Genomic DNA, 15,104 nt, shown 5'->3' with positions numbered 1-15,104 from the left:
CACCCATTCCGGGGGTTGCTTTACCCGAGCCGAGGGGGAAAAATCGTTATACGGGGTAAGGAAAGGGGCGGGGGGTGTTTCAGAGAATTTAATAAAACAAAAATTTTCACCAACCGTGTGATAAAATTTTTAAAACGAATAAAGATTAGATTCGAAATTTTCGATAATTCATACTTTTAGGCGTATGCCGCATAATGCGGATCTGTTGACTTTTCCCCTCCGTAAAAAAGATATACTCGTAATTGTTACAACGTATTCAAAATTCGTTTAACAACTTGACGCTTCGTCACGTGAAAATTACAGTGTATGCGTCGATTAGAAATCATATCATCCATAGTTATGCGTGATTGCTGATTATAGATGAGTTGGTTAGTGTTCAAAGTTGAAGTGTTCTGTGCGTAAAGAATTTCGAAAGATTGTAAAAGTCGAGTATCGTAACATGCATCTTCGTTGCATAAAACTGAGAAAAGTAATTAAAAGAAAAAGTCAGTTTCCACGATATGTACGTAACACATTTGTATTGTCAGAAATAGAAAAATGACGATACTTTTCATGTATTTTGAGTTACGTGTTACGTATAGTGCACGAATAAAGAAAACAATTACATTTAAAAAATAAAAACGAAAAGAAGAGGGAACCACGAAACTGGGATGAAAATTGGCACAATAGCGCGCGTGTAACTCGGTTATAAATAACACGCGACTTTTCCGCTCCGAGGTCGATGTACATTCTGAACTTTTATACTCGAGGGTCGGCATGGAGCAATTTTCCATAAATCCGGATCACTCTCGGTGCGGTAAATGTACAATATACCTAACAACACGGACCCAGGGCGAAAAGTTGGAAGAGAATCGCGAAGCACGAAGAGTCGCGAATCGCGTATCATTGTCGCAATAAAATCTGGTGCTCGTTCACGATTAGGTATCGTCGTCGAGTCGAAGTTGCGGCGCTGCCGCCGTTGTGCGGCTGATTGCGAGAGCTCGACGTACGGAGTTTAGCTCCAGATACGGAGAGTTCAAAGGTTTTCAAACGACGCTACTGCAAACACAGAATTGCACCGACGTAGAACTGTTATCCGATGCATCGATGAATCAACAAAACTTTGTACGTACACGCCTGAATGCAATTTTTTTTCGGATAGTAACGTGTGCTCCGATTGACATGTTAGAACGAATTACGGTAAAAATTATTATTGTTGTTGTTGTTGTTATTTTGAAAAGATTCAACGTCGACGCGATACGTACTCTACACGGTAATATTCTCGACCATCCGAAGCGGGCGTATATCCGTAGTTCTAAAAAGCTTCGCGAATACAGTTCGCTTGCTGCTCAAGATCTTGTCTCGTTAATTACGCCGGGACGAAGGTGAAACGTAATCTTACAATTGCGGCAGTTGTACCGCCTTTACAATTCCCGTCGTCTGTTTCAACCGAGTCGCACTGGATACCGCCAGATTACAGGAGTTTTACAGTTTTAACGCGCGGGTCACGGAAAGATCATTAACTAATAAACGACCGGCGTAACGCGTTAATGAGTGAGACTTTTTTAATATTTCGAAATCCTGCCTCCGCCACCGGCACTTTTCAAAGTTAGATAAAAATTTCAGATATCATACACCGACAAAAATATACGTATCGACGATATATCCTCAAGCGGTAACGACAAGTTGGAATTTTTATTGCGCATGGATCTAGGTTTGTGCGTGTGTGTGTGTGTGTGCGTGTAAAGATGCGGCAGCTTTACGGTTTACACTTTGCACCAGGCCGTTGTGCATCTTTATCCATCTTCTTATTTTTTCCTTTTCGCATGACCCATCAACCGAGGATATCAACGTTTCGATACAAAGGAGTAAGTTGAAACTCCGAGAATTCCAAAGTTTGAAAAACAGTTAAACATACCCCGAGATTCACGGTGCGAATAATTTATATGGAAACCGATAAACATGTTTGTGTCAACAGATCATATACTTTGGCGAAAATAGCGACATTCTTTTACACTGTGCAGTTAACGCTGTTTTTTACTTTATAAAAACTCTTAAGATTGCGATGTCATTAAGCAATATACACACCGTATACTGTATATACGTATAAAACGAAAAGAACGGAATAAAATCAGACGCGTACGTATTATTTGGCGGCATTTTTTTCTCTGGTAATGTATTGACTGTATAATTTAGCGTACAAACTAATCGTCGAATGAAAATTAAATACCCTCCGCTACTGAAGAAGCCAAGTGCTTCAAAACGTTGATGATAACGAGATTCTTCTGGGAGCCGCTGATCACTCGGCAGACAAGTCAATTACGTAAAATATTCTTTTTATGCATATATTATCAGTAAGAAACACTGATTGAATATTTGATGAAGTGTCAATTAGTATTCTCTTTGATACGACAAACGTTTCAAGAATAATCAATAATATCCACCAAACAGTGATTAAAAAAAATGTGAGACAGAGAAGATATAAAAAAAAAGCTGGCGCAATTTCAGGGTATTTATCACATGAGATATGTATACTGAGAAAAGAATATTTATAACGTATTATAAAAATACTCAGGCGGACGAGTGTGCGATGTGTGATCAAACGAAATATTCGGTCAAACAAAAAGCTTTAATAACATTTTGGTAATCATACGGAGAGGAATTTGATTATTACTGTATTACTTTTTTAATCATTTTTTTTTACACTTTAGCCGCTTGTCATACGTTCAGAATGTGACGATGGAATTTTTCCCCAACCCCGTTCATACATGACCAAATGTTTAACCCGTAATTTTTCGCCAAAGTTTGAAAATTTCATGCCGATGCGACAGTACGATAATAATTCGATCACGAATGCAAGTGTGAATTTACATAAGTTGAATGTCTAGAAAAATGGTTTATAGCGTAACGAATCGCATCGGATGTTTTGCGAGAGAAAGAAAGAGTCTCAGAGGCAGTTTATAAAAATAGAATTTCGCAACGTGTGGGTCTAACGATCGGTCAACTGATTTACAGACTCCGGTATACCCAACTTTTTATCGGATAGAAATAAAAATCCGCAAAAAAGAAGACGAACCCCACGGGTTGGGAGAAAACAAAAAGGGAATGAAGAAAAACCAGTAAGAAGTGCAAAAATTGGCCTCTCTCACGGTTTCTCCCTTCATCTTCTCCCTCTCCCTCGCCCTTTCACTTCTTCTCTCTCTCTCTCTCTCTCTCTCTCGTTCGGTCTCTTCCTATTTTTAATGCAGACCCTCCGCACCGCCAACGCTTCTCTCCCCTAGGATACATAGGGAATGTCGCGGCACGCCGACTCAATCCATTTCTCGTCCCTGCACGAATAACTCTCTCTCTCAGGTCGAAGATCTTTTGTCCGGCTGTTCAAATTACAATACATGTGTGTAAAGTGTACGTATCCGCCTATGTAAAGAGAACGCGAGTAAAGGACTCGAATCTCGTCCGGCAATGCAATTATCGATCGAAGCTGTAGCTGAATAAATCCAGACAAGATTGACTTCGAGTCGTTGACATAATCGCGTGAAAAAATTTCCCGTCAAGTGGTATAACCATGCCTTACCTACATGCCATGTACACAGGTGTACGATAAAATTTGCCAGAGACCTGTTGTACCGGGCGCGCATTCACCGTTTTTTCCCGATCTATTACACGAGGAATCGTGTATACAAAGCAACTGGACATAGATATACTGTACGTTATATTATTATATACGTACGCTGGTACTTGAGCGGAGTAAATTTTATATGTAAATATAGAATAGATATGTGAAAACGATTTTTTTCCTTCGTCTGTAACCAAAGCCTCGCACGTCTCAAGGATCTGATACCCGAATATCAACGAGAGCGGTTATCGGAGTTTATCTAAATATTATCATAAGTTGGGAATACTTGAAAATTCAATTTACCTATAAATAAAGATAATTTTCTCCTTTTCGTTTCTCGTACGTAAGCATATTTGTGGAGAATCTGAAACTTATATCCCCCTTGAGTGATCTTGAAATTTCGTTGAATCACCGTTTCAACGATTGCCAAGAATTCTGTTATAACGGCTCGTTACGTGGATATACATATACATATATAAGTGAAGAAAAAAACTGTTCGCTCAATAAAGTTCTCAAGAAATGGCATCACGCCGTGAAATCTGGTCATTCGAGTAGATGAAAAACAAAACTAAACGATAAGTTCTTTGATGCTCGGTTCGCATCCTTCCGAAATTTTCTGTTCAACCCAGAGGATAGGTGTGTGTGTGTGTGTATATATATATATATAATATATATATATAATTATATATATTTAAGGATGAAGTGGTCAGAGTCCGTCTGAAACGAAGGTTGAGAAAAAAGAAAGAAGAAACCGTTTAAAAATTCTCCAGGAATGTCATCGGGGCGCCATTGGTAGTGAACAGGAATGAAACAACATACCTAATGTATTTGATCAAAAATTGAATAACACAAGCTAAAATATCAACAATTCGACAAGATATAGTTTTTCACATATCTAATTTAATTTAAACTTTAATCATTTTCATCAGATTCTAAAGTTCCTGTGCTCATTTCTCTCGTCGACGAGTTTAATTAATATTTTCCAGCGTTCCAATGATAAAACCTTTTCTCAAATTGTCGATACGGTAGCGTTCGTTATTCGAATTTGCACGGATTCATTTCCGTTACATACATACATACCCGCAGGGACGATGTAGTATCATTTCTGTTCGCTATTATTGGTTGCAAATAACATTGTTTGCTTTTTATTTACTTTCTTTTCTTCCGAACGTTTTCTCCTATTTTCCCAACTTTTGATCAGGACAATCGGACCGATTGACGATTTAAGCTAATACGGGCAAAAGATATCGAAATAACCTTATATACAGGATACAAGAGCAATGTTGTAAATTGACAAGAAAAGTAAGAGTAGTCAAAGATACTACAAGCAGAAGAAGAAGAAGAAGAAGAAGAAGAAGAAGAAGAAGAGGAAAAAACGAAAGTTCAAAGAAAAACAACAACAACAACAACCCGAAAGCTTGAACGAAGGGATAAAAAGGTAAATGTGAATCCCGGATCATGATATAGCGGGGATTTATTGTTTGTATAATGTTACCTTTGGTTCCGGAGTGGAATTGGAGGTCTTGAATTTCTTCGCCGGGGGTGGACTCGTCGCCGTGTCGGAAGAGTCCTCGGGGGGCACGGCGACCGCGGTTCCCGGGACCGCGGCGACTTTGGTCTGTTCGGGTTTAGCCGCGGATCCGGCGGCCGTGGCGCTGGCCGGACTCGGGGGAGGGCAGGGGGCGGCGGCGCTGATGGCCGGGGGGCTGGGACCCTGGGAATTAACGGGGAATCCGGTCCTCGAGTTGCCAGTTTGCGAGGACTGCGGGGGCTGCTGGGGCGCCGCGGCGGCGGGCGTCGGGCCCTGAGAACTCGCCGACGCCTGACTCTGGTTACCGGATCGCGCGTTTCCGTTCATCTCGGGCTTCGACTGCTGATTCGCGCCCCCGTGGGACGACGAAGAAGAAGAAGAAGACGAAGAAGAAGACGAGGAAGAGGATCCCTGGGGTTTCTCGTGTTTGTCGCGAGCCTTGTCGCGTCTGTGTCCGCTCGATCCCCGCTTCGACGCCGTCGACGTGTTCGAGGGCGTAGCGACGGATGCGGAAAGGTGGGACGACTTGGACTTGTTCGAACCCGTGGATCCCGACGATGAGTTCGACGCCGAGGACGAAGATGAGGAATCGTTCGCCGAACTCGCCCCGCTTCCGCTCCCCCCGTTTCCGTTATTGTTACCCGCGATACCGCCCTGGGAATTCTGACCGGTCAGTTGCGCGACGCCGTCCTGAGCGGACGCGTTGCCGTTCAATTCGTTGGACTTGACGATCTCGTGCTTAGCTTCGCTCGTCTTCGTCCCTGGTTTGGTGCGTTTTATTTTCATCTTGAGGCCCTTGTCCACCGTGGCCGAGTGTTCAACAGCCATTTTGGTCGTATTGCCGACGGCGGTATGACCCGCAGCATTCGGCCCGCAGGGCTTACCGGAACTCGCCACTACCGACGATATACCGGTGCTCACCGTGTTCAATGCAGACGACGAACCGTTCACGCCGTTCCCGTTGCTGCACGATATCTGCTGGAGTACGCCACCCGCGGCGGATCCTCCACCTCCTCCTCCGCCTCCTCCGTTTACGCCGCTGCCGCTGCCGCAAGAGTTTCCGGCCGCTCCCGAGTTGCAGGAGCTCGAATTGCTGCCGCAGGAATTGGAAGACGACGATGCGGAAGATGACGAGTTCACCGAGTTCACCGAGTTCACCGAGTTTACGTTCAAAACGTTGTTGCAAGAGTTCGCGCCGCCCGGACCGTTGGCGATGTTCTGATTGCTAGCAGGATTGTTCGTCGTGGCCGAGGCAGGCGTCGAGGCCATGCCTGTCCCCAGGCTCAGTTTCTCGTCCCTCGTTTTCTCGATGTCAGCATCCAGGTCGATTATCAGATCCCCGATACCGATGTCCCACTCGTTGTCGTCGTACTCGAAGTTGTTGCTGTTTGCGGCGGCCGCGTCTCCCGCCGCTGCTGCCGTGTTCGCCGGCCGAGCCTCGACTCCGACTCCGACCTCCCGATGATCCTCCTCCTCCTCCTCCTCCTCCTCGCCGGCGTCGTCGTCGTCCTCGTCGTCTTCGTCCTCGTGCTCGTCCCCTTGCTCGAGAATCGCGGCCACTGTGCCCCGCGCCGGTTGATGCCTGCGTTCGACGCCTCCGCCACCGCCTCTTTCACGGCCGGCCTGCAGGTCCCTGCTGCTCCTACGGAGGGTCGCCGATCTATCGTCCGTGGAAGATCCGGCCGTCGGTCCTGTCGAGCCTTTGCGAATCGGGTTAGGGAGGCGACCGCCTATTGGCGTGGTCGCCATGCCCTTGAAACCGCTGCCCCTGTACCCGCCAGCCTGGTGGTCTCCGAACACGCAACCTCGCTCCTGCGGAACTTTGTCTCGTTCAGAGTCGCGGTGTAGACCCTGCAGCAACCTCCGCCCGCCCTACACGCGGCGTCCATCGGACACATCACTCCTCTGATTTAATCCTCGACTCTCTATCGCTTCGCCGGCTTCCGCTTCCGTTGGAGTTTACGATTCGGTTTCGGCGCCCGCGACTCGAGCCTCGTCGCCGCGCAACGCTGCCGCCTCCTCCTCTCTCCTCCCTTCTTTCCCCTGTCTTCTCGGCCTTTCTCTCACTCTCTCTCTCTCCCTTCTTCTTCCTTTCCCCGTTTCCTACTTCTCTCTTTTCTCCCTTCCCGGCGCTACCTTCGTACCGGTGTGTTGTTGTATTATTATGTCATTGTATTCCTTTTTGTTTTTTCCGCCATTCGTTCGTTTCTTCGTTTATTTTCACGTTCGTTATACGATCTTTTATCTTCTGGGAAACAAATGCTACCTGATACTTCGTTTCACTCTCTAATTTCTCTTTCGGATTTTTTATTTTTACTTTTTTGCGAGTGCTTGTTTTCTTATATACATTCTCTCAAAAAAGAGACCAGCTCCCGGCCTCGTGTCTTGTATCTGCTCCATGCGACACCAGCTGCCGTATCTGAAACAACGAAACGGCCCAAATTAGCACCCGACACCACTCACGTTCCTGCGAAGAATTAATCCTCCTCATCCTCCCCAATCCTCATCATCATCATCATCATTATCATCATCATCATCATCATCATCATCATATCATCATATCATCATATCCTCATCCTCATCCTCATCCTCATCCTCATCCTTATCCTCCAGAATACTTCAATATGTGTTCAAAGGTAATTGTGTTTTCTTTTGGTTTTTTTTTTTTAAATATGTGATTTATTGATTATTTCTTTTCATCCGTAGTCCACAATCATTTACAGACGTATGTAAAAATCTTCGTTGTTGGATATATTTTCGCTGATGTTTAATATCTTAATTTTGTCATTCATCAATTTGTTTTTGTTTTTTTCACTCCTCTTCCTCCATAGTTTTCTATTTCATTATACGTGTACAATCAAATAAGTACATAAATATTACACACATCATAGATATATACATATATATGGTTACACATGAGTCAATTATAATTCGCAGATTCCAATCATTAGACAGGCAGATACTAATCAATGCACGTATATGTAAATATGTGATATATCGTGCGCCGATGTTGGGTAAATTTGCATGACTCGTTACATGCTACGTACGTAGATATATTATACGTCCACAATGTATGTCGTTTACGCAATAAGCTTCCATTATATGCAACAAATACATAAGCCGTGCGATAAACACAAGGTGTATAAATTGTACAAAATCACGATGTATGCCATATGCAGTATTGTACGCGTCGTTAATTTTGCGAATGTAGCACATATACGTATACATATCCTATGTAACATGTATCAACTGTACGTACATGTGTTCACGGGTGAAAACGAACGCCTCGCGTATGTCCCTCTCCCGTGTCCCCCCTTACACCAGCAACACCAGCAAGGCACGTTGTTCGCTTTGACGTTTCACGTCGCACGTTTAATTAAACGATTTAATTGGGGAGGATCGGTTAATTAATTCTCTCGAGTTTCGACATAGGAACGCGGCGTCCAGCCGCATGCAGCGAACGATATAAACGCCTATACGTATACATAAACACGCATTCGTGCACGAAAAGCGAACGAGCGGGAAGGTTTGGGGGGGGGGAGGGAGGGATGATCGGAATCGAATCTTGTTAAATTGATCAAAATTACGGGGATGTTGGCTAATGAAGCGGAGTTTTTAATTCTCTGAGATGTCGTCCCCCAATCCCGTGGCCTCTTTTCCATCCCGCCGACTCTCGTGCAAAAATTGTGATTACCACTTATTGTTACCGAAGCGGGAATTCGTGTCAAAGAACGATTAATTTTACCCACGGCGCTTTTGGCAGAGCGCCAGAAACTTTCGTTCTTTTTTTCACCCCCCAGCGATGACCAAGAAACGACACAGCTTACAGGTAGAACGGAACAAGAGGAGGAAACGACACCGGGGCAAATCAGTCCAACGGCGAAGAGTCGGGTAAAGAGACGATGAGTGAAACGCGGTGAACGAAATTCGGTAAGGGAATCAAAATCTTGATTTTCCGGCGTTAATTTTTGAGAAGATAATTGTCTATGTCAATTCTAATTGAGGAAAAAATATTTTAAGAAAGACGATAAGCTATTCGCGGATAGAAGATTAAAATCTGGCTACTTCTTCTCGTTTTCAATCACCTTGTGGAGCATGAAGGAGGAGAATAAGAAGTTAGGGGAATTCAACCGAACGATCGGTGGCGAGTTATCGAAAAGAAGAGCCGAAAAAACGATGGCAGCATATCTTCGTGCGGTAGAGTCCGATGGAGAATTTATTACCTAGAATCGTTTTCGGTTCGGCATCGCTCGCCCCCTCCTCCTCCTCCTCCTCCTCCTTTTTCGACCGCCGTAAGTGATTAGCAAAGGCAATTAAATCGGTGGTCCGTAACCCGGAGGGCCCAGCCCCCAAAATATAACACGTTAATACCATCCTCGTTCGCTGTTACACGAATGGTCGGTGTGCCATGGTGTGGACGTCGAGGTTCGATCCTTTCCTACCCTCTCCCTGTCCCAGAAGAGGAGCCGAGCGACAAGGAGGGGATCCCATAAAGAGCCGAGAACGGGCAGGCGACAGTTTGAAAGTGATTTAAATCAATCCTCGCAGAAGGCGAAATAAAAATGGTGTATTTATTTGGAGCTGGCTGGCACGTGATGAAAACTGTTAAGCTTCGAAGCCTGCAGGCGGCTGTTTCTATAAAAAAAACTTTGCCCGTGTAGCAGCGATGAACCATATGCCGACTGACATGACTGACTGACTGACTGACTGACTGACTGAAGTCGGTGGGCGAATTGAGGATAATGCCGCTCTGAACATGTACCGGGTGAGTCAGAAATACGTAGTAACGAACAGTTAGACATTTGTAATAAGAATTTATATGCTACTCTTCTCTCCCGATGTCGTCGGTTTTTCCAGAAAAACGTGAAGTACCTCTTAAAAAAAACCCTACCGACCCACTCAGGATCTGACGAAGGAAAAAATATTTGACTTTATCTGGGATTTCCGAGAGACATGGAAGCCGCCTCAACTTCCCGCCCGCCTTTGTAGCTCAAGTCTGTCTGAGAGGGTAGATACGCCAGCAGTCAACCCCTCGTCGGGGCAAAAAATAATACACCTTTTTCAACGAAAACGGGAGACGAATGAAAAGAAGATGAAAAACTGTTAAGAGGAGAATAAGACGTAGAAGGACGAAATGCAGACGATTTGCATTTTTCGAATGAACTTGTCCTACACCCGAGAATTGTTTGAAACGGAACGGTAACGGAAAAAAAAAGAAGAGACCGGAGAGAATCAAACAAAGGTTGTTGACTCGAGGCTGTTGTGGCTTTTTCCGTATTTTATGAGTGACAAGGAGAAGCTTTGTGTGTAGGTATTCTTCGTTTTATGACAGAGCGGCAAAGGGGCTTGCGGAAAAACTGGAATGCCGAAAAATAAACACAAGGTTTCCGGTGTGAAGAACGGAAAGTTGACTAGGTATACCTGCGATAAGTATTTTATGTCAATCTCTTATCCACCGCTATTAAAACTTTCAAATTTTACAAGTATTCTTTTTATCACTCGTTTTATTGTTTTTCACATTCGATATCACTGCGACTGATCTAAAATAAGTAAAATTTTCCCGACGGCCACACAAAAATCACTTTCCAATTCTCAGATCATAAAATTTACCGTCACTCGATTAACGCGACGCTTGAATACAAGAGAAAAATGGAATTTTTGTTATTTTCCGAAACAGCCGTACCCATTGCTCGTCATTATAGGTGTAAATAAAGTTCTATAAAAACAAGCGACAGAACCGATCGACACGTTGTTAAAATGTACGTGTATAAATCGCACACACACACGCGCGCGCGCAAAATATCAGCTGGCCTAAATTTAATGCACCTACGAGCTGTCTGAACAGATGTCGTCAGAATGTCGGACAAGTCCATTGAATTCACATAATTATACGTACACACTGTGTCGTCGCGTACCTTGTACACGTGACAAATAGGTTTTACAAATAGGAGGGTGATTTCCACGTCACTGTTCCTCCACCTTTTCCCCTGTATGCCTTTCGTTTCACCGTTACGATCGCAAACGTTACGGTATTATACGAGTAAACCTGGATGTGTCAGTGTGTATCCCTCCCCCATCCCTTTTCCACGATGTATTACAAATTATTTCACACAGATAACGTGATTTCGAGTTAAACTTAAAATCATATCTAACGATTCTCATAGCACAGACTAATTTCGATTATCTGATTAGTTTCAAACGACATATTAATTGTAAACCTACAAATAACTTATCAACTTATCTTGATAATTTATTGCACACGATTTCTAGCGAGTTTCCTAGTTCCATTTTCGACCGATTTCTTGTAAGATTGCTAATTTGATTTCAGAACGATTGTACAGCGTTTTATACAAGAAAAATAAAAAAAATTATAAATATACGATTTCCACAACTGTATTATAAATACGTATCTGCAAAACGATTGTCGATATCGCGCCGAGAATCGAAAATTCATCGATGTAACACGTCGATTGAATTAATCAAATCTTTTACTGTATCTAATAACCGTTTCCCTGGAAAAAAAAATCTATATGTATATATATATATATATATAAGTATACTAAATCAAGTGAAGCGATCGTTCAGAGTACTCAGTTTCTTTACACCTGAACGGATAAGACTCGTTGCTTATTTTTTCTCATCAAAAAGATCCAAAAATACAACACAAATATAAATACATGTACGTATGTATAAGCGAGGAGGGCGAGACGAGCAAGAATCAAGAATCCCCAGTCGCAGTTTGCGGCGGTACACGTTTGTTGAATAATTGAGCGATCTCACGGCTATGAGGTGGAATTGTGAAAGCCGGCGATTCCCTTTCTAGCCATCTAGAGGTAGCGAGCTGCTATAGGCTATAGGTGGTACAATAAGCTACCTCCGTAGGTTGCCTCCTAAACAATGCTCGGCATCGTCGATGAGTGAGTGAGTGAGTGAGTGAGCGAGTGTACCAAAGGTAAGCGATAGTCGCTAATAGCCCCAGCAGCAAGGCAGAGACTGTGCCGTTGCAACGCTCCGGTAAATTATACCGACACGTGTATGCCTGCCCATGGCTGTTTCATTGTCGGGTATATCAACCCTATTACGTATAAATATGTACCTCCTCTTCCTCGCATCCATCCTACACCCTCGTGCACGGGCACACAGGCGAATATGCAGAGCGGATGATGGGTGGAGCGTAAACCGCCTGATCCATAGACAAGCCGAGGGTTGGGAGATGATCCCCGTAAACCGCCCCACCCACTCGGGGGTGAAGCAACATCTGTCTCTCCTAAATGCAGGCCTAGGTTACACGAGTACTGCTCAATGGATGAACGGATGGACGGATGGATGAGCAACGTTTCGTACTCACACACGGTGAAGATAAGTGCGCGGTTATAAATGTGCACGAGCTGTTTCCCCGACTCGTCGAACCAAGAAGGCGGAGTAAATGCGTGAGCCTTCCGTACACATGGTATAATAAGGAGAGAGAGCCCGCTCTGTAATCTTTCTTCTTTCCGTATATATTTATTAGAAAAACAAGCGCAACTGCTCTGCAAGTTTCATACGAGGAAAGGCTTGACTGTGTGTTGTGATAGATGCACAGCGATGCATGCTGGGTTGGATATTAACGCGAAAATATTCGACGAATGGAGGAAAAATTGTTGGCGATGAGAAATTTTATTTTATTTTGTAAACTGCGTTTACACACTCATCGTGTAACGCGTTCAATTTTAGACAACTGAAACTGAATGTGACACTGACTCAAGCTTGTGAGTCAAAATTTTCAACTGAAATTACATTTAAATCGCTTCAAATCACGCGTCGTAATATATTGAGTGCGAATGCAATTGGAAAGGATTCAACTTTTTTACTTCAGTACTAAATCTGTGTGATCCTCCATTCATCGAAAAGTTCACGAATTACCTCCTACTAAATTATCCTGGAAATGATCCAACTTGGTGAGAATACTGAAATCACATAGAGAGGGAGCGCGTGAAAAAGATAAAAATTGAAACTAACAATAAGAAGGAAAAGGAAAAGAACAAAGGAGCAAGAATGAAGAAGAAAAAAAACAAAAACAAAATGAAGGTGTAAAGTTAATCAAGTTGTTTGGTAAATTAACCTCCGGTTTTACATGATGAACGTAATGAACGTTGAAAGAACTGCGTAGCCCTCTCTCTCAAAGTGTAGAATATAATGACTAACTCCGCTAACTTTTTCTCGCTACATCTATATGTATATATACGTCTATATATAGGTATATTAGCCAACTCTTGTGTACATTTTATTTTTAGCCGCCACTTCGTTTAAGAAAAACTTTCTTCTTCCACTCTCTATATATAAAATACACACACCAACACACACAGGTACGCACAAACGCATCTACATACTCAGCTATTTCTCCGCCGAATTATCTACGATGCTTGAGCCAAAGTCAAGTTAGCTTAGGTTACACTTATAAACTCTCGACCATAGTCTAAAGGCGAAACTTTTTTTTTTTTTTTAATATATTTGTCATTACCAAGAACATATCAGTGGACGAAGACGGCGTTCTATTGGCACGTATCATGATTCTACAAGCAAGCAATACCCTTGCTACTATTATACATATTTATACATCAGGTATGATAAATTCCGCAATTTTCACAGAGGCAATAAATCGATTTCAATTGTTTGAACGATTACGTCTCCAACCGCGGCGATATCGCTGTAATTTCATACTCGATACTTTTCTTTCCGTCTCTCTGCCTCTCTCTCTCTCTCTTTTCTATCATCTCTTCTCTTCTCTCTCTAAACTTCTATCTATCTATCTCTCGCACCGTTTGAAATAGTTACACGGTTATAAACCGGTAGCTCTTACAAGCTGCAGCATTGATCAATGATCCGCCGACAGTCGTTATAAAAAGACCAGCTACTATCATTCCCTGATCGAAACGAACCGCACTCTGCAGTCCCAGTCGAAGAAAGGTTCTCAAATTCATTGGATGAACAAACAGGAGCTCAGGAAAGAACAACTACTCCACGTAAGAAACTGGTGGAAATTTTTTCTACAGATTGCAAAGAAAAAGCGACGAATAAGGAAAAAAGCATTATTATGCCTACAAAGTTCACGCGTGTGGGAATATGGATAATCCGGCTTTCAACTTCAGAGGCGGTATAACGATATCTAACATTCAAATGCCGACTCGATAGTTGAACTTTGTATATCCGCGGTCGTATGCGTAACACAATACGATACGTACAACGCACGTCGTGCCCAGTTTGCGTGCAAATTTCAATTATTTCGCGCCAGTAAGTCGCGGCAGCGGCAGCAGTCTCCCTACGGAGATAATATACTTTGTACCCTGTTATATCCTACAGTCAGAAGCGACGCGTGTAAGTAAATACATGTACAGCAACCGTGAGCACATGCACAGGTACGTGGAAAGAAACGACTCTAGATGCGAGCGCGTGTATCCGGACGTAACAAACCCATCGTTCGACACGCGAACTGTTGACGTGAGAGTTGGAGTGATAAAACGGAAGTTTTTCATTAGATAACGAGAAGAAAGAAAGAAAGGAGTGAGAGAAAAATCACACACGCGAACGAGAAACGAATTAGGGAAGGATAAGAAGAGAAAAAACAAAAATATAAATAAAAACAGAGAGTAAACTGCGAGAGGTAAAATGAAAACCGGTCGGACTCTTTCGACGGATTAGATTAACCAGTGTGAAATGAGCGTGGAATTTGAAATTGATCACTTTACTGACTCGGTAGGAGGTACTTCATATTTTAATTATCATCACCGGTTGATAGAAACTTACAAACAGCCAACGACGCAATCCCTCGCGAACCATACCTACGTGCCTGTTGACACAGGTGCGTACAAATACACGCATACATTTATATATATATATATACATACACAAACGAACAAATATAATTGCCACTCGTCAATTTTTCGCGAGAAAATTCATAAAAGTAATCAAACATTTTTGAAAAGAAAATCAATTAATATC

At 43.1% G+C, this 15,104-nt stretch overlaps 1 protein-coding gene across 6 annotated transcripts in view; it reads right to left on the bottom strand.

The window, feature by feature from the left end:
• The window catches only part of LOC107221971 (zinc finger protein 608), a 96,134-nt gene that overhangs the window by 44,615 nt on the left and 36,415 nt on the right, over positions 1–15,104 (bottom strand). For 5 of the 6 annotated variants that reach the window (XM_046745596.1, XM_046745570.1, XM_046745593.1 and 2 more), the window contains exon 2: positions 5,091–7,545. In XM_046745596.1, coding sequence (XP_046601552.1) covers positions 5,091–6,875 — 1,785 coding nt within the window. In that variant the 5' untranslated portion in view covers positions 6,876–7,545. Of the gene's footprint in view, positions 1–5,090; positions 7,546–8,385; positions 8,409–15,104 lie in introns of those variants that run through there. The other variant, XM_046745578.1, reaches the window with a different exon arrangement.

The sequence above is a fragment of the Neodiprion lecontei genome, chromosome 1 (genome assembly GCF_021901455.1).
Source record: "Neodiprion lecontei isolate iyNeoLeco1 chromosome 1, iyNeoLeco1.1, whole genome shotgun sequence".
Taxonomy (NCBI): Eukaryota; Metazoa; Arthropoda; class Insecta; order Hymenoptera; family Diprionidae; genus Neodiprion; species Neodiprion lecontei.
This window is presented reverse-complemented; position numbering and strand designations above follow the sequence as displayed.